General features: G+C 31.0%; 2 protein-coding genes across 3 annotated transcripts in view; both read right to left on the bottom strand.

Annotated features, from left to right (window-relative positions):
* LOC143204583 (uncharacterized) overlaps positions 1-8,179 on the bottom strand; it is a 74,639-nt gene extending 66,460 nt beyond the window's left edge. For both annotated transcript variants that reach the window (XM_076417249.1, XM_076417259.1), the window contains exon 1: positions 7,942-8,179. In XM_076417249.1, the coding sequence (XP_076273364.1) occupies positions 7,942-8,143 (202 nt within the window). In that variant the 5' untranslated portion in view covers positions 8,144-8,179. The remainder of the gene's footprint in view (positions 1-7,941) is intronic.
* Positions 8,180-18,613: 10,434 nt separating this feature from the next.
* Positions 18,614-20,943, bottom strand: LOC143194998 (peptidyl-prolyl cis-trans isomerase sig-7). Its single transcript, XM_076401834.1, has 3 exons — positions 20,583-20,943; positions 20,148-20,524; positions 18,614-20,041 (listed from the first exon to the last, which is right to left on the bottom strand). Exons 1-3 carry the CDS (start codon positions 20,807-20,809, stop codon positions 18,738-18,740), a joined length of 1,908 nt encoding a protein of 635 aa, XP_076257949.1. The 5' UTR covers positions 20,810-20,943; the 3' UTR covers positions 18,614-18,737.
* Positions 20,944-23,773: the final 2,830 nt, after the last annotated feature.

Here is a 23,773-nt window from a genome sequence, read left to right as displayed (position 1 = left end):
ATAATGCTCTTTGACAAGTTCGAAGATGTAACCGAATGAGCCTGCAAAAGTCGCACGACCGTCAAACGTCTGCAAAATTCTTCAAAATATTATAATTACCGGTTGTAAATCGACAAGCGTTGTTTTAATAAATTTCAAATCTCCGCTTATTATTACTGTGGTTATACAGTCATAGCCTAAGCCGTTATACAGTCATAGTCAAAAAGCATTTTTACTGTTAAATATTAATTGCCGCGGTTTTAATGTCGCGAATGCAAGATCATAGATAACATGGGCATAAAAGTTTACTCATATTCGTAATGTAAAAATATAGGAAAAAGTTGAAAAATTGATTTATGTAGAGGGACTAAAGTATTATTATTTACTTTTATTGATGATTGAGGATATAATATTACCAATTTATTTCATCATTCTAATGAGATTAATGTTAACCATTCACTTTAATGTCATGGATTTAGAGTATTGTATCAAAACTGATATTAATTTTTTCAATGCCAAATATATTTTCTTTTTATTATATTATTTTTTTATATTTGTTTATAAAAACGTATCACAGCATATTACATTAACTCCTTGAACGGTTGGAATTCCTTTCATGTTCTGAGTTTCAAAGTCTACATTCTAAAATAATACGTGATTTATTGTCGATTTTATAAATTATTTTTGTGGTAGTTGCTCTCAAATAGTTTTTGACAACCTGGTAATTGTTCAATTGTTTCAATGAAACTGTGTAAGACACAAGAACAACTTCAATTAATGAACTCATCGGAAAGAGCGAAAGATGGTGGCTACAGTGGGTGATGTACCATTTTAATGTTAATGCACGGTTTATATTGACTATTTGTTGATTGTAGCGAACACTGTTAACTATTTCTGCTCGTTTTATCAACTCATAACATAGAACACTGCGATCTTTACCGAATCTCTGAAGCTTTATACTATATTTAAGAACATTTTAACAATTATTTTCCACATACAATGGTATGCACTAGAGCTTTTCTTTTGATTCAACAGAAAGAAGAGCAATTATAAAATTCTTGCTTTTACTCTGAATTTTGATATAAGTCCTTCAAGCATTAGTGCAATTTCGAGAAGCTCTGCCATAGCAACGTAATTACCATAATGGTCCTTGTCTTTATCGTCACCTCATAAATAATTTAATAATTTGGTATTAGTCGATATCGCTAATAAAAAGGTCTATAATTGTATAAAGCTTTGTATTATGTAATAAATGTTATTTAATATTTATGGAGCTTATTACCATTTACTAAAGAGTTTAAGTACATTTTAAATGAAATAAAGTAAAGGAAATGTATCTTAACATCAATATTTAAAGTAACTGATAATAGCTGACTTGGTTGGCGCAGTAGTAAAGGCGACAAGGATGGTCCACCTACTGTTGCGATAATCGCGGGTTCGAATACGGCTGGGATTGTCCTAGAAAAGAGTGCAAAATTTGACAAGGACCATATGGTTCACGCCAGTAACCAGGTTGGGTAAGACCGGATGTGTTCAGGGATGATTTCTAAGTTGGTCACTCGCAAGTCGATAGGCTTAATGTCGAGGACCGTGGTACTGAGTTGGTAAAAGAAGACTTTAAAATATATATAAGAAAGTAGCTGATTATTAAATTCAGTTTGTATTTCATTTTTAAGCAAATATTTCTTCTTTATTCTGAGAGTATAAGCATGTAGGTTAAAAAAACTGTCATCGCATATTTTATACTCGGTTAATATGTCTCAATTTTCTTTGTTGTTTTTTTTGGAAACACGTAGGCAACTGGCAAAAGTAATTCCGAAGTAAAGCGGAGGGGACAATAATTTTTGTTTGAAGTTTATGCGGTGAGACTTTTTATTTCACACCGCAGCGTGCGCCATAAATTCTTCGTTGTTCAATATGGGATTAGGGGCGAACAATTTACGTGACAAGTCCAGGAAACGACCGGATATACAATATTTATATCAGGAATTGTACGTATATAAATATATAGGGTGGGCTATCCCTTAATCTTGGAAATTTCGTTATTTATTACTTTGATTTTGAGTTTCAATGTATCGTTCGCTATGATTCTCAACAATTATTTAAATGTTACAAAATTATATGAATTCTGGTAATAAAATAACGGTGAAAAATATTAAAAATATACACAATTGGTCACCAGGAAATTTAAAGTTAATTTACAGTACTTAATATCACTCCAAAAAACCATTCGATAGTATTAATATTTAATACATGATTTATGTTGTTAGTTTCTTTACTCCTAGAAGATTTCAAATATTAACAGGGTTAGACTCAGATCTAACGTCGTCGTTAGACTATATATTCCATCTTGATTTCATTTCAATAAATAAAAGGACATTCCTATATTTGTATTACATTTTTACTAATTTTTGTAAAAAAAGAACTTTCAATGCCTTCATGATGCAATTATCTAAATAAATAAATGATGGGGAATAATCTAAATATCTAAGATATATTAATAAAAATTTGCAGTGAAAACCTTAGCTACAATGAAGGTAGTTGCTTTGGTAACTCTGAAAGGAAGTTTAGTTTTTTGTTGGTGACAACATTCTTGGCTCTTATTTGTTATTTAGTTCACTGTTTTTAGTTGACAATTAACAAGTGATAATTAATAATTTCTTATTGACAATTAACTGCATTTATAAACAGTATTTCAGAATATTGTTAATGGGCAAAAGAAAGACAACCACTACGACTTGAAGGAGTCTATATATGAGAAACGCAACGATCACTAGTGAAACCATGTTTCTCTCGAATTATGATAGTTAATGAAAAAAGTATACAAAAACAAAGAATGTTTTTAAATATAATATAGTTTCAATGCACAATGTGCGTGGTATTTCTCTTCAACAACAAAAGAAACACATCAAAAAGTGCAGAATCCGAGATAAAACGTTTTTTATTGATTGTATACATAATGTATCGCTTTTTGGTGATTCCTTTGTGAAAAATCATTCATGGTGAATTGAAAGGTAACGTTTGGCCAGTAAAATGCCATGAAGATAAATTGGATGCGTTACTGGACGAAAAACTTTTCCAAATACAAGAAAAATGTTAATTCAACATTATCATTAAATTCTTTTCAGAATCAGACAGTATTTTCCTTTTTATTCTATTCTAGTTAAAAAGAGACACTGCTGTCTGTTCGGACGTGTACCGAACTAGCCTGCTAAAGTCGTCCGGTTGTCAAAGGTATACAAAATTCTTCAAACAATAGCGATAAGAGGTTATAAAGAGGCAAACGTTATTTTAATGCTTTGCTTGATTTCATAAATTTCAAATCGCTGCTTATTATTACTTTGATTGAAAACTCCGAAGACAGACAGAACAGATTGTGTCTCTAATCAGTTACTTTGAACAGAAACGATATAATGGAGGCCCACTCTTGCCAGTGAAATTCATTAGAGAGATATGCATTTTTATTTTTAAATATTAATTTGCTGCTATATTTATTGAAAATATTTTTAGCGTGTTGCAGCTGCACTGAACATTAGTATAGACACGGTCAATAACTCAAAAAATGAAAGATATAATCTTGAATCCACCGAAAATAAACCGCCCTCATACGAAGTTAGTGACGAATCAAGATCACCTGATGTTAGCTATATCAGAGATCAAATATATGAAATGTATAAAGACAACGAGTAATTTTTTAATACAAACATAATTTAATACATTTATTTCAGAGGAAACTAAATCTGAAAAGTATCGAAGAGGTCTTATGAAACTTCCGGATATTGATTTTAAAAGAATACAATTTTTAAAAGCATACAATAAAATGAAGGGAGACTTATTATTGAAATTTATGTATTTAGATGAGGCATCGATATTTCAGAATAGGACCAGTATACCCAATAATCCCTCATAGCAAGATAATAATGAAAATAGCATTATGACAACAAAAGTTGATGGAACAAGGTAATCGTTGGAATAGCAATTGATTAAGTCTTATAGTCATAATATTTATTAATAATTCATTGCATATATATTGTACTTCATGCAGGAAACAGGAATGGTTAATAACGCCTTTGGTTTGGATGAATTCGATCAAACACATTGAAGAAGAAATTGACAAATGGTGAATTGTGAACACAAGTTAGATAGATTGCAGCTATAATAGCAACTGTTTTGCAGAAATGGTAAACGCATTAAGTAGAGAACAGTGATTAAATATAGTTTTATCAACAAAGTTAGGTATAGGTACATTATCAGGACATTTTAACAACTACAATGATATTAAAATGGCTTTACAAGGAAACACTGTACCGAAGGACACAAGAACTAAACGTAAAAAGGTAAATATGCTCTCTAATGAAAGTAAAATATATTACTTGGATATATAATTGTTAATTAGTGGATTAGGCCTCCAGGGAATACAACTACATAAAAAACGCGGCTAGAAATCTAACTGGTATGGAATAGAGTTAAATGTAAATATAATCAAATACAACCCTAACCTAGAAACTATTATAACTGTTTATTTAATTTTAGTTTTAAGTGCTTCGATAATATATGAATTGGACTTTCTGTAATGTTGAAATAAAATATATTTGTTAATAGTACCAATCTGAACAAAATCAAACTGAACTAAGACTCTAATGCAACTTGATACGGCAACATTGCGACGTTTTGTCAAATTTGGATGACGTATGTATAAAACTTCTTTGGATAAACCATAGTTGTTTTGTTGTAGTAGGTTAAATCAGATTAAAGTTAATTGTGAGTTGTGTACTAATTTTAATAAATAATTAATAACAAAAAAGAACAAAAACTGAAGCTATTTCCCTGTCAACCATACATCCACAGTAAAATGTTGTAACTCCATTGAAAAGAAAAAAGTTGCGTTAAATTTACTTTATTTAATAATTATTAAGCTTGCTTAATTTTTCTTTTACTTTAATTTTTTTCCAGAACACGTTTGATGTCTTAACATCAAACAATACCATTTTATTTTAACAATAATTTCTCTCGTCTCAAAGCTTTAGCTAAAACTCTAGAACAAACATTCTTTATGGCATTTTTCTGTTGTTTTGTATCCTGCGGTTCTTCTCCAATTCACTCTCTTTCTCTCCATCTCTCCTCGATTAAATCAAATAAGAAAAGGAGGACCTTTCCCGGGGTTAATTGAAGAGTCGTAGGCCGGATCCTTTCACAATAAGAGAGCAATCAATTTTGAGATATTATCGGCACTTGCCTTTCCCGGGTGGTTACCTAATTGTATAACTGTGTTGAAATGAACGTAAAGTGGAATCTTTCTCGTTAGAGCCTCAATTAGGTGGAATAGAGCATCATCCACTTACTAGAACGAGACTCTTTATATGATCTGTTTATGTGTGTTTGTAAATAAAGGGATTTTTGATTAAAAAATTAAACTGCCATACAATTTTCATCTGTCTATTTCAAAAGACAATTGTTATTTTATATTTCCTTACATTTCCACATTTTTAGTTAGTGGGAAATTCGTTTTTCGAATCGATATATTTTTACCTATAACTATATGAATAATGTAGCTCTTTAATATGGTATATATTATCTTTAATAAGATTTCGCTAGCCATAAGCATAGATTATAGAGGTTTTACTTAAATAGCGAAATTGAGGAAATGTTTTGCGTGGTCCAACCAATACTGGCTCTGAGACCACTTTTTTATTGGTTCATTTGAATTTCCTTACAAAAGCATTTGATTGGCCAGTTTCTTTAATCCCATTGTTTGTTTCGATGGTTTGTTTAGGACGCCATTTTTGTGTGTCTGATATTGAGTATGATCAGCATTTTTATTTATAATCACTAATTATTTGATTATAATGTATCTTCATTCTCAAAAGTGTTGTATATCCAGCATAGTTGCGGATAGAAAAAAACCAGGCGTCGTTTTCCTAGGAAGAAACACCCTAAGTTAGCTAGATTAAGGATATGTGTGTGATCAGCATTGCTTTTACCTGGTATGTGTACAATTATTTATATAGAGCATTTGTATTCATATATATTGTTATTCATAGGAATACAAGAGAAGAAATCATAAAAATATTACCCATCCTTTAAAACCAAAATGTGTCCAAATTGGGCGGTGGCAAAATTATATTGAGGGTTAATGTGTAATGAAAAGTTTTTGTCACCTTTAAAAAGTTACTTGTAAAGTGCCACCAATTAAAAACTTAATTATTTTGAAGGGGTTCATTTAATTGAAACAAATCTATATTGGTTAAGATACATATAATTAATATTTTCGCTTAACCGAGATAAAATTTTCAACAAAGATTTTTTAAAAAATACATCAATAAACAATAAAATTGTATAATTTGTAGATCAACAAGATGAAGTTCCTGAAGCTGTCTCTTCAACTCCTCGATTTTGCCATAAAAAGAGCGCAGTAGTGATTTTGATATATATCATACATTTTAATTTTTTGTGGCCGTTCTTTAAAACAAGCAACATTGTTCTAGATCTGTCAGAAATGTACATAAAAAGAGACTCCATTTGAATTAAGACATAATAATGACAGTTCTATTATATTACGAGTAATATGTACCATATGGACTTTATATATAGTAGTTAAACAAGTCCATTTGTTCTAAACTGATACAGCTTACCAAACAATTGTTAAAAATACAATATAAGCATTTATTAAACAGGTCAAGTAGCAGTATGTCCCAAAATTGAATAAGAACTTTTATGAAATTTGTCGTAAAATCCAAATCTTTCTATAAACGTATATATAATTTACCCTAAGTTTTTTTAAAAGAGTTTCGGAAGTAACAATTTTGTTGTCACAGTTATAACACGTAAATAATTATTTATTTCATATTGTTATATTGTGCTAAAAGTAATTAGTGATATAAAATATAGATAAATCAATACGAGAAGATAGATAATAAATTCATGATTTTAAAATTTTTAATAATTCATAATGAAATAAGAATAAAATTAAGAAAAGTGTATTAATTCCATCATACTATTCTCATGGATAACAGAAGAATAATCGTCTGCGAAACATTAACGAATTGCAAAACATATTATGATCTCACACACTACAATTATTAAAACAAAAATTAGCGAAGAAAAATAGATTGGTAAAAACAATAGTAAAATGAACGAAAATGGGTTTTCTAAATAAAATAAGAATATCAAATAAAAGAAACAAGAAAAGATATCAAGCTAATAGGTTGGCAAAAAAATTGTGACGACGAAATATGGAATAATATTAGAAAAAATACAAAAAATTATAAATATACCAAAAAAAGGGTAATAAATTCTACAAAGAAAGTAAAGAACAGCGCTTTTTGCTTTTTTAATTCGTTATAGTGCATATTCGTTCTAAAAAGTAAAAAGAAAAACAAATTAAAGAAATAACAAAAGATATATTAGCTTGATATCTTGTTGTTGAAAAAAAAAATGGCGATGAAATATGGAATAATATTTAAAAAAGTATAATTATGCTAAAAAAAAGTGATAATAAAATCGTGAAAGAAGGCAAAAATATCAAATATAGCAAACAATAAATATAGCTTCTGGAACAAAGGATATTAAAATTACAGAGAGGTATTCCGCAATATAATAAAAGGAAAAATCAGCAAAATCAATTATAGTTGATTAAATAATATTTAAAAAATTGCTAAAAGGCGAACCAATATTTATTTCCTGAAACATGTAAAAAAATATTCGCTCTATTGCCATACATTTCTTCCCATATTATGATTTTTATTTATATAGTATACTATGAGCTAAAAAATGTAATGAAATATATCTGTCTTTGTTGTGGAAGTTCAACAGGCGGCAGAATAAAAAAGGAACAAAAGAACGGCGCATCGCCAGCCCGCTTAATATACTTGTTGCGTTTCATTGATCCCCACGAAGAAAAACTATCCCGTCGCCTAGCGTTTCGCAACGGTACCATATCCCTGATGGAAACAAATAACTCACCTTTATTGTTTCTCATCTCGCTCGACTTTATCTCGTCGACCAGGGACGAGGGCAGTGCCAGGGACACGGCCATCAAGTAGGCGCCCAGAATGGACCATAACCCCCATCGAGGAACGTTCATCATCTCGGCTTGCTGTGCGTCGGACCTGTTGGAGTGGCGGAAAACAACTGAAAATCTCGTCACCCGGCCGCCGATTTTCATCTGTTGTGCCTCGGCCTACTACGCATCCGCGGGATCTGCCGTGTGACGTTATCCAGTCGTTTTTCAAGCTTTTCCATCCCGATGTCTGGGTGATTTATGCCTAGTGTTAAGGTTGTGGGTCAAAAAAAGTTTCAATATTATTAAGGAATTATATTAAAAAACGCATACGTTCTAGGTTATTCAATAAATTCACTATAATAAAACCAAAATTCAGCGCCATTTTAATGTTATATCTTACCTGAGAATACTATCAACATTTCATAATTAAATTTAATGCTATTTGAATGCATTAAAAGAATTTAATATTATTTACACCACTTTTTTTTATTTTTTATTATTACTCTTCGTGAGTCCACAATCTGCCCTATTGGCAATAAGTATTTCTTCTGTTTATATTATATATACATGGCATGTAGAAAATCACTTCATTAAGCAATCTTCTGTATAAAATATTATCTTAATTAATTAGTCTTATTCTAATGCTTATTCTAAACTCTACATATGTCCAGTAATCAGATCAGATGGTGTTAAACGTTTTAGTCTACGCACTTCACTATCACGTCGCATATTTAGCTGATTAGCGAGTACATTGGGATGCACTGACACTCTTTCGAAGTACTTCACGCAAACACGTTGGATTACACTCGTTATAGGTTCTAGAGGAATATCGCGTTGTATCACTTTATTTGAAATATAGTACGGAGCATCAACAATGGCACGCAACACCTTATTTTGGAACCGTTGAATGATGGATATATTGGATTTGCTAGCGGTACCCCATAGTTGAATTCCATATGTCCAAATGGGCTTGAGTATAGACTCATACAGCAATACCTTGTTATCTAATGATAACTTGGATTTGCGCCCAATGAGCCAATACATTTGATATAATTTTAGTCCTAGTTGTTTCCGTTTAGAGAGTATGTGCTTCTTCCAGGTTAGGCGTCGATCTAAATGCATACCAAGATATTTAACATGGTCTGCTTGGGGGAGTTGGCGATGATTGATATTTACTGGTGGACATGTTCTTCTACGCAGGGTAAACGTTATATGCGTGGATTTTGATTCATTGGCTTTAATGCGCCATGTCTTCAACCATAATTGTATTTGCTCCAGGTGGGTTTGTAGGTTTATTGATGCTGTGACTGGATCTTCATGGGATGCTAAGATTACTGTATCGTCTGCATATGTTGCCACAGTAGTTATTTTTGTGGTGGGCAGATCAGCCGTATACAGAAGATACAGTACTGGACCCAGTACACTACCTTGCGGAACTCCTGAATATATGGGATTTAATTCGGTATGTTCATCGCCTTGATTTACAATAAAATGTCTGTCAGTGAGATACGATTTTAGTAGCTGATAGTCCGGATGAGGGAGAAGTTTCTTTAGTTTAACCTGCAAGCCCGTATGCCATACTTTGTCAAAAGCCTGAGATATGTCTAGGAAAGCAGCCGAACAATATCTTTTGGCATTTAGGTCAGCGTTTATTTGGTTTACAAGTCTATGCACTTGTTCTATAGTCCCATGCTTATTGCGAAAGCCAAACTGATGTTCTGGAATAATTTTTCTTTTTTCTATTATATAGTTTAGTTTTTTTATGTATAACTTCTCGAAAACTTTCGAGATTATTGGTAATAAACTTATAGGTCGGTAGGAGGTCACATCTTCTGGTATTTTTCCTGGTTTAAGTATCATTAATATTTTAGCTACTTTCCAGATACTAGGGAAGTAATTAATTCGTAGCATAGCATTAAATATATATGTTAATAGTTTTATAGCCTTTTCTGATAGTTCTTTTAAAATTTTGCCAGTAATTAAGTCATAACCAGGAGCTTTTTTAATATTAATCTCTCTCATTATTGTATGTTTAACTTTTTTGACCGTTAATTTCTCGTGCGGTAAATCCATTTGAAATGGCGAATCTAGAAAGCTAGTAATTTTATTTTCGTCATCTTTATGTAGCTGAGACTGGAAAGGTTTAAAAACATTTTTTAAGTGTTTTGAGAAAATGTCGGCCTTCTCTTTATTGCTTCTCGCCCAATTATTTTCGCTTGTTTTAATAGGTGGGTTATGCTGCTGGGATCTCCTAAGCTTTTTTGTTGCTTTCCACAACGAATAGTCTGTAGCCTCAGTTGATGTCAAGTTTTCTAGGTATTCTTGAATGCCTTGGTTCTGTTCGATTTGGATTAGATCTCTCAGCTCTTTTATGGCCCTATTAAATTTTCTTTTATTCTCTTCAGTCCTTTGCTGTTGCCAATTTCGTCGTAACTTTCTTTTTTCTGCTATCTTTTTCTGTATTGTACATGATATATGTGTATTTTTTCTTGGAAATGTTTCAATGTTGGGAGTCGCGGAATATGCTGCCTCCTGTATATTTTTTGTAAAATTTATTGCTGCTATTTCTATATCCATTTCAGTTTGTAACGGTAAGTTTAGAGAGATATTTTGGTCTAAGTTTTCTCTAAATGAGGGCCAGTTAGTTCTATTATTGCACAGAGAAGGGGGTTTATCTTTGATGGTAATTTTTGAAGAAATTGTTACTATTATTGGTGAATGATCAGAAGACAGGTCGAAACATGATTCTGCCTGACACTTTTTTGGATCAATATTTTTTGTAATACAGAAATCTATCGTATCTGGTTTTTTATTTCTGTCTGAAGGCCAATATGTTGGTTCAACAGTAGAGATATGTTGTGAGTTATCTATCCTTATGGCTTTGAGCAGTTCTCTACCTTTTGAGGTTATTATTCTTGAACCCCACATTAAATGTTTTGCATTATAATCTCCTCCTGCTATAAATCTATTACCTAGCGTACGGAAGAATTCTTGAAATTGTTCTGCCTTGTTGTTATGTTTGGGTGGGCAATAAATCGCAGAAATTGTTAATGGTCCATGGGCTTCCTCTATGGTTATACTGGTGGCTTGCAGGTAGTCTTTGCGGAATTTTTCTTTTTCGAAATGCTTTATATCATCTCGAATTATTATGGCTGTACCTCCATGTGCTTTATCATCAGGGTGATTTGTATGATAAAGCTTATATTTAGGAACTTTCAAATAATTTTTGTCCGTAAAGTGTGTTTCGGAAACCATCATAACGTCAATATTTTGTTCAATTACGAACATTTTTAGTTCCCTGGCATGTTGTTGGAGCCCATTGGCATTCCAGACGGCGATTTTGTAGCTATTGGTTTCAGGCATTAGGCAAGTTTGCTTACGACGGTTGTGAGTAGACCAAGCATCGTACTCATTTGATCCATTAGTTTGGCCATCATATTTTCTAATCTTGAGATGTTGCTAGTTTCAGTAGGTTGAGATATTGTCTCTCGTTTTTGTGCTGAACCATTTTCAACTATTTGGGCATAAGTTATGTCTGGTTGACTTGTTCTGGTGGGTAGTGGTAGATTGGTAGTAGTGGATTGTTTTTGTTGATGCCTTTTTTCCCTTAAGGCAGGATAGAGTTTCTGCTGTAGTTGCTTGTGAACTGCGCAACCCTTGTAGTTCGCTGGATGATTTCCGTTACAGTTGACACATTTCACTTTTTCATCGCGAACTTTACGAGTACAATCTCCTGTCTTATGTTCTCCTGCACATTTTACGCATCTATATGATTTGCGACAGTAAGTCTTTGTGTGCCCGTGCGCTTGACACCTTGTGCATTGTGGTATAATTCTTTTTATATGTGGTGGTTCGCATTTAATAATATTATTTTCCAATTTGGTGATTTCATACACCGCCTTATTGTTTCCATTAGGTTTTATGTCTATATAAAACATAGGCAGAGGTTTTTTTGTCGTGTGATGTCGTATATTGTGAATATTTACGACCTCGTGGCCTTTTTCAGCTAGTGCTACCTTGATGGTGTTAAAGTCCGTCCCGTGATGTAATCCTTTTAATACGAATTTAAATGTTCTCTCGGATTTTGGCCTGAATGTATGGTATTGGGTGTTTCTTTCATCTAATTCTTTTATAAGAACTTTAAAGTGATCCGCTTCGAACAATTGGATTTTAATTGTTTCATAGCTCACTGTTTTAATTGTGTAGTTCGTAGTAATGGTTTTTAATAAATCATGGATGTTTTTTATTATTCCTACCTTATAGACTGTTATTGGTGGTGGTTTGGGAACAACTTTTTCAGGGCTTGGTTGTATGTTCTCTTCAATTTCTTCCGACAGGTTGCTAAAACTGTTTTTTGTCTCTATCGGTTTCTGCAACCAATAGTCACTGATTCTTGTTTGTTTCCTCGCGATTTCTTCTTCTGGACTTCTCAATCGTTTTTTGTTAACGACTGTAGTCCATTCTGATGGTGGAGTTTGCGTTATTGCTGTTTGTTCTAATCTTATATCAAAGTGTGCAGGTGATTTGGTTGAATCGCTATTGTTTGCCATTTTTTAATTTTTAATATTTTATTTAATTTACTTCCAGAGGATAAAAAAAATAAAATAAATACATTGTTTATTTCACGCACTTCATTTTTCACTTACGTTATTTTAGCACTAGTTTTTTACTATAAATACTATAAATGAATTTCAAAAGGACTGTTGTAAAATAAGATGAAATTATTTTAAACACTAATAAAAATGAGATGCAGTCCTTTTGTCTGGTCACGTAAACACGTATTCACTCATTTACACCACTATTGACAAGACTGTGATATACCACCATAATATCCATAGAATCATAAGAACAAGAGGCTAAGTACTAATATGAATCCAGCTCGTTGATTCCAAAACGAATTTATGTTCAGAAATCGAGCAAGAAAGTGTTTTTTTCGCGTCTTGTGTTTCAGTTTTTTTAATGAAAAATGAATTTTATTTGGAGATTGGAATGGATACAAAACTCGTTAAAAACATCTTGTTTAAAGAAAACTAAACATTTAAATGAGCGTTAATCAGATCACGCTTAACTTTGACAGATATGTTGTCATCTAGATCATAGAGTAGAGACGACAGTAAAAGGACCTCAGCGTGCATTGGCTAGAACCGCTAATGCGCCTTTATTCTAAACTATCTTGACAGGTATTTACAAAAGTTTGTTAAGTTAATTGAAATTATATAATAATACTTATTGCCCACGGGCAGATTGTTGACGTTCTAGGACATTAATTTAAAAAAAAATGTATTGTTATATATTGAATAGGGTCTGTATGTATTAAATAACGTAATAATACTAAATGAAAAACTGTTATTTAATCTAGAAAAGTGCCAAAAGTATCGAATTTAACAGTAATTTCCATTAATACTTTGTATCTTTAGAATTTAATAAAACTAAAAAAGTTGTTTATGACATACGTTTTTTCTTAAATCACAATTCCAATCGCCGCCACGACTTGACTAAAGCTAATTTAGAATCCTTAACATATTTTTTTTCGAATAGTCCGAACACCACCCTTAAGGCATAGTTGTAATTTACCGATTTTTTTCGCTTCAAATTCAGTCTTCGTTTTTATTTAAGTGCGCGAAAAGCCATGATGAGTGGGCATTATGGAAATATTATTCGAAAAGTAACGGTGAAATTCTGAATATGGGCGAATTCATTAACTAAAAATAGAGGGGAAAAATACGACATCTTATTATACTTTGTCTCTATGAATACGGATTGTATTACTGTATTAATCCGTGTTTATAATGTAATTTAATTTTATTTAGATGCATAATTACAATTAAAAACTTTTCATATCGATATCGTTTATAAGAAATATTTAATATCTTCTACAGTTATTTTAGTGTTTAATCTCTCTATCCTCCTTTCTCTTTTTCTATTACATAATCAATTTTGACAACTAAATATTAAAGTAACACAATGAAAACATTACTGACTCAGGAATAAACTATTCTCATATATCTACTTAGTTTAGAAGAAAGCGTCTATTAGCTCTAATTTTAAAGATACATGTTACATTTAATTTTTTATATACTTTATATTCATAGAGTAATAGAGATGTAACCCAATAGGGAACTCTGGCGCAAAGTTTTGCTTTGCCCAACATCCAGAGGGCGTCATAGTTCAAGTAATTTGATTGGTCAATTTAAATCTCCATTATAGGCACCTATAAGAGCAATATTTTACTGTGAAGACATTTGATTGGCTCATTAGTAATGTTTGGCACGTGACAGCCTTGACGTCATGTTTAATTGACCAATGAAATTTAAATAAAAAACAATGATTTTCTGAAATAAATTTATTAAATAAAATATAAATAAAAATTGAATAAAGAAATAATTATATCTCTTTATCCCTTTCGTCTGTTTCCTTTTTCATATTTTATAGCCATCAATTTAATAAGATCTATCAGAGTTCTGTCTTATTGTTTTGTTATACTGAAAGCAAACTTTGAATCTTCCCCTGTTAAAATTCTGTTCACCTGTTTTACCCAAAAGCATAAGTGCAACTTATTACTTTTAATATTTTTTCTGATCACTATGGAATGTTCAATTGAAGGATTTTAAATTAACTTTTTTTTTAAAACATTTGACAAAAATGAATAGAATGATGAATGAATGATAGCTCAAATACCTACTGACAGTATTGTCATTTCATACCGGGTTATTATTGAATGTAGATATTTAGAGCCATCATGTTCATCCTCTTCGCAATTACCCAAAGGCCAATGAGATGAAAAAAATTAACTTATGTTCAGGGCTTCAAATGATTCCTAAAACATGCTAGCCGAGGATGTATATTCCTGAATCCATGATCTAGATCCAAAACAAACTATCTTGGTTAACTAGTCTTAAGCAAATACATTTATTTAAATAATTACACTTCATTTTCCTTAATGAAATGAACCCATCAAGGCAGTTATTAAATTGATGACACTTTAACAAATTTGTTCTTACTCGGGTAATAAATTTTACACCAAAATTCCTCGTGTATTGAATATCGATTAATCCTCTTTTAATAGATTTGCATTCAGAAGCCATTATTTTATTTGAGCTGCAACTATTGATCCAAGAAGAAAAATATATAGCCATTTGCATAGCGTTTTTCGGAAGCGTATTAATTTCTAAAATAAAATAAAAAATATTTGATATTTATATATGTGAATAAACTTAAACCAACTTGCAATAACAAAACATACTGTAACGATCATAAATTTTTTTTGATAGTTAATCCAATCGGTTTGCGATTTTTAACATTATCAACCATTTTTTAATGACAGCCAAATACTTCTTCGAATGAAAACGATTCTGCATTTCTTTACTATCTGTACATCCGGGTACACAACACTTCCTAATTCACTTCAATATATACTAATGAACTAATAATTTAATCTCTAAACGCACTAATCCATATGTCAGCTATACTGAAAATGGCACTCAAAATAAATAAACAACAAACGTACCATAGAAACGAAATGAGCCAATCAGATCCCGCCGGGGCTTATAGCGCAGCGATTAATGCAAGTAATAAGTTAAAAGTAGCGACATCTAGATGTTGGACGTCGCGAAACATTCTCCCAAAATTTCCTATGAAGTTAAATCTCTATTTCTCTATGTTTATATTTGTTATATTTTATTTTGTGTCAAATTCGTTTTTCGATATTGACATATTTGACATATTTGACAACTGTCAAATTTCAAATAATTTAGTCGTTTGAAGGTTATAAACAGTACTTTTTATACAATATATAATTTATACGGTATATATTTCTTTAAAAGTAAAATATCTTACCTCAATATTTCAACTGGATGTTAAAAAATTCTGGCAGATGTAGTTCATATTTGTCATATTGGTTTTTTTATATATATATTTTAAAGTCTCATTTTATCAACTATGGGTTTATCTGGACTGGACCTAAAGTTTAACGTGGGCTCCGAACCACGGCCCTCAGCATTATTCATACCGACTGGCGAGTGACCAACTTTAGAAATCATCCCAGAAGACACCCGGTCTTACCCAGCCTGGTTACTGGCGTGACTGGGATCATTTTCCTTGTCAGATTTTATACTCTTGTCTAGAACATTCACAAATATTAAACAATCACAAACATAAATTTACGACCATGCCCCAGCAGGATTCGAACCCGCGGCTATCGCAACAGTAGGAGAACCATCCCATCGTTTTTACCACTGCGCCAACAAGCCGGCATATTGGTTTTTCGTAACCTAAAATTAGTAAAAATTGACATATGAAGTGAAGGAAACATTCAGTTTTTTGTTGAGCATTATTATTTTTGTGTATTAGAAATATTAATAAAAGTGGTGTAAATATTGAAATAACTGTTCCAATCAAACATCAACATTCAATTATTGTTATAAAATATTTTCATCGTAACACATGGGCCGAAAAACCCCGCGCCTAACGCATGGATGGCCCTAGTATTTATTGCATCCGCCGCTTTTTCAGTTAGTACTAACCTTCAACAGAAAGCTGTTAAAATTTCATGATATTCTTCTCATAAGTTTATGAGTTATTGCACTAAGAGTAACACTACTTTTGTTATTTTCAAAACAATGGATCAAAAACAATTTCGTGTTTTAATTTCTCATTGCTCCTTGCTGGGAAAAATACCGTTCAAGCGAAGCATTAGCTTGAGAAGTGTTATAAGGACTCCGCTCCATTAGAAACAACAATAAAACGTTGGTTTGCTGAGTTTAAACGTGGCCCTAAAGACACTGATGATGCAGAACGCAGTGGATGTTCGAATGATGTGGTAACACCATAAAACATTAAAAAATAGTTTTGAATGATAGAAAAGTGAAGTTCACTTCACTCCGGAATCAAAACGATCGTCATCTGAGTAGAGAACAACTGGTGACAGTCTAATTTGAGGCAAAAATTAAATCGTTCTACAAAAGTGGTATTGAATTGTTAGAACGGCGCTGGAATGATTGCATTGCTCTTAATGGAGATTACATTGATAGATAAATCCAATTCTAAATAAAAAAAAACGAGTTTTCTTTTGTTAAGCCCGGGACTTTTAAGCCCACGTATTAATTAAGTAATTTATTTAAATCAATAAATTAATTGAATAAGCTATTAAATATGCAGCACAATATTTAAGTTTCTAAGGAAAACAGATTATCCATAATAAAAAAATTCAATCATAATAAAAGGGCATTGGGTATAATAGACACAATAATTCATTGACGCCGATCAAATGTAACACCCACCGAGAAATCGTCATTTTATCCCGATAAAAACAAAATATTATTAGAAATTGTGGTGATAATTAAAAATCAATGACTCTAAGCAACAGACAAACTTTCTATAGTTTATGATGTACTGACTGTTGCTTACTTAACTGGTCAATGCATAATTATACTTTGTAACATGCAATTAAATAACATTTACTAAAAACTATTTAACAATCTATATTTATTATACTGTATTAATTAATCATTAAACTTATATTTATGGTACACTAATACAAGAAAAATTGACTTGAGAAAAGATATATTTGAGTTGATTAAAAATATAGTTGTGATGTACGTCTATTTTTTTTAATTGTATTTATTTAAATTTTCCATAATATTGGGTTACCATATTTTTAAGTATCTAATTTAGTAAACTTAAGAATATTTCATTTTAAATTTATTGTTTATAAATTCGATTAGATTTTTAAACAATTAATATAATTGTCTCTTAATGAATTAATTAAATTGGAAATAAATACAAAAATAGTTTTTAATAAAATATTAATTATTGGACATAGACAACAATGTTTCTCATTATCTTACTTAGTAACTTTTACTAGAGCTAGTCAAGGAAAAAATAAAAAAGAGAAGAAGCTAAGAATCCTATAGACCAGAGAAACATATTGAATGACAGAAGTCAAACGTTTAAATGAGAAGAATCAATGAATTTCTTCTATAAATGTATAAAAAACTCAAAAGGATTCATAGGTATATAAAATCTACTCCTCCCGTAAGATGAAATAATAGGCCATGGGCAATAAAAAACATTAACATTTAGCTAAAGTATATACTGCTTGCCAAAAATATATGAATTACACTAAAGGTAATAGAGATAACTTACATTCGAAAATATTATATTAATTGTCCCAAAAGATGAACTTAAAAAGAAACACTGTAAAATCACTAGGGATGTTGAAACCACATACTGGAAAGTGCTCATGATGCCAAAGCTTGGTGAAACATAAAAACTCTTAAATCTTACAGGTTCTATACTTTTCTACAATTTAGCGAAGTAATGTACCAGTAAACACCAAATCAAGTAATTCGCTTAGAAGGTTCTTGAGCTACAAAATGGATAACATATCGTTCGCACACTGAAGAAGACCAAACTGTGTAATAAACGTTAGTGAAATTGCTAATTACGTTTAAAAAATAATGGTTAAATAAAAGATCAGTTTTAATATAGAATTTTAAAATTATTTATTTAGTATTACCCTACAGTTCATATTATCTGAAACAATATATTTGTTTTCATTTTATATTTACTACGAACCTTAATTACAGTATGAGGATCACCATTTTTTACCCTATGGGATTAAAACACACTGAATTTATTTAAAAAACCTTTTAATAAACAATATTTGCTATAAACAAATAAATATTTCCAGGAAAAATATGTTTGACAAAATTTTTAGTAAATTCAAAAATACACTCATTATTCTCATAACGTCCATTTAGTCTGAATCGGAATATCTTTTTTTGTTCTTTTTACGTTTCTTCTTCTTTTTATAATCTTCACTATCACTGGAACTTGATGATGATTCACTGGATGAAGATTGTTTTTTCTTCTTTTGTACCTTCTTTTTAGTCTTCTTAGACTTCTTCTTGCTGTGTTTCTTTGATGTGTCTTCTTCTGATGAACTATCATCACTGTCACTGGAACTATCTACTTTTTTCTTTTTCTTTTTTTTCTGAATATGGTCTTCAGAATCACTATCTGAACTACTGCTAGGCCTTTTCCTAGAAGCTTTATTGTGTTTTTGTTTTTGAACTGGTTTCTTTTCACTCTCTTTGTTTTTATTATCTCGCCTTTCAGTTTTAGTATTACTATCTGAAATGCTACCTGAGGTACTCCTATGCCTTTTTTTAACTGCATTTCTTTTATTGCTGTTTGCATGTCTATCATTTTCACTGTAGCTTTCATTGTTTCTATCATGATCCCTTCTTTGATTTCTATAATCATTATCTAAACCATGGTCATAGTATCTTTTATCAACTCTATAATTTCTGTAATTTTTACTATATCTATTTGACATTGTATCTCTATTCCTATTATTTGATGAGTAATCTGTTCTCTTATATCTTCCATTATAGGATCGTCTATATGAATTATCATATCTTTGATAACTTCTAGGTGACCTAGATCTTCTTGGAGATCTAGATCTCTTTGGTGACTGTTTTCTGTTGTTTCTCTCATTTGGTGACCTACTTTGTCTCCTCTCTTTTTTTGGAGATACACTTCTATTCCTTGTTCTATTCTCCTTGTGCTCATTATTTTGGTTATTTGAATTTTTAATTTTGTAATCACCTTTACCAACATCATTTTTTTCATCAGTTTTACTTTTTTTTCCTTTATCATCATAATATGTGACACCTCGTCCTTTTCCAAGCCACTTTACTTTGGAAACACTTTGACTGAAATCAACATGTATTCTTCGGTCATCTATAAGAACATTATCCATTTTAAAATAAGCATCTTCGCAGGATTTTTGCTCGTCGAATTCAATAAAAGCATACTGTAAGGATTCTCCAGATTTACGATCCCGTATAACTTCACAAGAGTTGATTTTTCCGAAACGGCTAAATATTATTTCAAGATCATCATCAGTAGTTACTGGGTTTAGTTTACAAACAAAAAGAACATTTTCTGGTGGTGCTACATCTGCATCAGGTATATCACCAATCATTTCTAAAATTGTTGCTCTAGCTTTAGCTTCTCTTTCAGCTTGATGTTCTGCAACTTCTCTTGCGGTTTTGCCTAAAATAGTATTAATATAAATTGACGAATTAGTTTATTTATCAAAATATTGTAAATGAAATACTTTTGTTTATTTAATTGAGTTTATTCAAAATTTCAAACAAACCTGTGGACTCATCAATTTCCTCATCAGGGGCAATTCTGCCACCCGCAAGTCTTTCAGCACTAGGTGATGGAGATCTAGAGGGTATCTGTATCCCTTTTGGATCAACATATGGATCGTCCAGCACCACAGTATGAGTAATACGAACATCTTGATATGGTCTATCATCAGTATCACAGATAACTTCATTTATGGCTTCTAATATATCAATTCCTTCAACAACTTCACCAAATACACAGTGTTTCTCATCTAGGTAAGTGAGAGAATCCCCTAATGTAATGAAAAATTGTGACCCAATCATATTATCTTCACCACCGACAAATGATATTAATCCAGGATGTGTATGTTTAATTCTTGGTTCATTTTCCGCTTCGAAATACCTATAACATTAAAATAAACGAATGCCATGAACACTTGTTATAGAATAGTTAATGGTACCTCTTTGACGGTCCATCAATTACTCCAAATATTGATTCGCCACCTTCTCGAGATCCTGTTGGATCTCCTGTTTGAGCTATGAAACCTCTACTGATGGTATGAAATAAATTGTAATTATAATATTTGATTTTACATAGTTTCAAAAAGTTTAAACAAGCTCTTGGACGATTATTTAAAAAAAGGTCAACCGTAATATCACCCAGGGTAGTTTCAATGACAACAGACATAGTGAAAAAGTACCACTTAAGACAATGTACTACATATAAAATTATATATTTCCTTATCAACTATATAGCATTAAATTTGAAAACCGACATAACCTAAAAATAAAAATAATATGGGTGACTTAATGGTGACTTAGTTGTCTAATTTTGCTGCTATCGTTAGCCCTCTATTGAGTGTTCGAATTGTCTAGTACAGATTTCTGTTTCTGTAATACTTTTTAATACAGAATGTTACATTATATACTATTTGTATCTTTAAAGGGCTCTGTAGTAAAACTTTAATTTTTTTTGACTGTATCATCCTAGAGTTTTATGACAAGGTAAGAGATGTCGCCACTGACGTTGTATAAATATAGTTAAATCTTGTAGTATATTAGAAAAATATATTTTCCCTGATAACTCTTATAACAAATTCATTAGAACTAATTGTAAATGGTTAACATATTGTGCAGACATATTTGTTGAATATTCTCGTTTCGTGAGCTGATAAAATAGTTTGGCATGAATAGAAAATGCATGTTAAAAGAAGTTCCCCTCAAAGGGACACGATACGTGCCTTGGAGCCTTTTAAATCCTAATCACGTAGTATTCAGTGTAAGTTACAAAGTCTTGAAATTTTCCAGTGTAACAAACCGGAGTTAACAAGGGGCACAAATGCACTTGGAAAGCCCCGGGGGATGGTCAGTGGCGGTTCGATATCAATTCTGTATGTCAATAAAGCTACACAAAATACTAACACACAATACTAATGTAAATAAATTAATGAAACAAAAATAACGTCATAAAATATAATACAGTTTAACATTATAGGTCATCTAATGCATATATAATTGAATGAGAAATTAGAGTTAATTAATTGTAATATAGCTATTGCTTTATTTTTAATGCTACTTGTTAACACAGAGGTGAAACATTTTCTTCTTTATTTTCGAAGTAATATTTCACAAATCATTAAATATTTTTGTATGCTGTTTTTTTAATCATATGGTGTCCATTTTCTTTTGTTATCATATCTACACATTACCTTGATTGACACTTAATGCTGTTAAGTTCATTAAGTAATTATAAATGAGAAATTTATTTTGTACAAATATAATGTATTACAAAAACGTTACTTCATTGGACATTTTTTTCACCTTAAAATGACATTTATTGGAGAAAATTGGTGTAATATCCATTACTTCCAAATTTTTCTCATCTTTCTTTCAAAATAATAAAATATTATTTAGAAGTTTATTTTAAATGGGACAAATCGAGGAAAGATTTGTCTTGGTCCCACTAATTGGTTCGTTTGAATTGGCCTACTTTTATAATATGATTGTTTGTTTCTATGACTTTGCTTATGTTACCATTTTTGTGTACTTGTCATAGAGTACTTTCAGCATCTTTGTGACTTGTAATGTATCTTCAGCCTGAAAAGTGTTGTGTGTCCATTACTTGTGCGTAAACAAAAAAAGAAACGAAACGTCATATTCCTTGAAAGAAACAGCCCAAGTCAGCTAGATTAGGGATGTGTGTGTGTGACTGTAGACTGTAGCATTGCTTAAATATATTATTTACAGGAATACAACAGAAGGGAATCAAAATGGGACGATGGAAAATACTTATACTTGTAAAGTGCCATCAATTAAAAAAACCAAATTGGTTTAAAAGGATTCATTTATTTGAAACAAATGTATATTGGTCAACATACTTATAATTAAAATTTTGGCTTAGGGTTCCTTAATCGAGATAACATTTCCAACAACGATGTTAAAAAATACATTAATACAAGATAATATAATACAATTTGTAGACCAACAAGATGAGCTTGATTGTATAGCCAAGAGATTATCATGCCTGTTTTATTATTTTGTTAACAATAGATGCTTAAGCTGTCTTTTTAACTCCTCGATTTTACCATAATAATAGCAAAATAATAATTTTGATATATATCATACATTTTAATTTCTTGTGGCTAAGTATTACTTTTTGGCGTGTTCTCCATTCTGACATATATCTTACGATTGAAGTGTTTTAATTATCACAATGATATTGTAAAAATAATTATATCTTCTCTCAATACATTTTTGTATTGAACAACAAATAAAATATTAACAGACACAGACTTTCAGCTGTGCTGCTCTGTTTTCAGTATGAAGGAACAAAAATATAGAAACTTTAATACATCTTATTTGAATTGATAGAACTAAAGAAATATGAAAAAGGGAAAAAGAGCTATAGACCATTTAGATTATATTTGTCACGAGATATGTTATGTTTTCAATTAGATTTTTATATCCACATTTAATTATTTTTTATTTATATATTTATATTTCATTATTTTTATTTATATACAGTATATATTCATTGTATACTTATATTTTAGCTTTTTGATATTATATAATATTTTTATTTATATAGAATTTTATATTAAAAAACGGTTTTGAAAAATTACATTTTGGTTTTATTTGAAATTTAATTGGCCAGTAGAATGTGACGTCAGGGGTTAGTCACGTGATGGGTATGAAATCGTCTACTAATGAAATGCTCTTATAAAATATTTTCATTGCAGGTGCCTGTAATGGTTATTGAAACTAACGAATGAAATTCATCGAAATGACGTTCTGAGCGTCTTCCTGCTGAGACCACGCAAAACAATTTTGAAATTTTGTGTATTAAGTTAACAGGTTAATTAAGTTGTAACATTATATATTACTTTATGATAGCCATATATTGCCAAAAGAACGATATTGGCTTGGCAGACATTGACATTGACATCTCATCGATATTGACATTGACATTGACATTGACATTGACATTGACATTGACATTGACATTGACATTGACATTGACATTGACATTGACATTGACATCGGCATTGACATTGAATTCATTAATGTTAAATTTGTATTTGCAAATAACTGAGCTATAAAAATTGACTTGGAATTATTTCACTTAAATTTTTCCACATTCAATGCTACATTC

This window comes from Rhynchophorus ferrugineus, unplaced genomic scaffold (genome assembly GCF_030347505.1).
Source record: "Rhynchophorus ferrugineus isolate W39M unplaced genomic scaffold, kcgeb_rfMv2 rfM1, whole genome shotgun sequence".
In the NCBI taxonomy this organism is placed as follows: domain Eukaryota; kingdom Metazoa; phylum Arthropoda; class Insecta; order Coleoptera; family Curculionidae; genus Rhynchophorus; species Rhynchophorus ferrugineus.
The sequence above is the reverse complement of the archived record's forward strand: the minus strand, read 5'-3'. Positions and strand labels throughout refer to the sequence as shown.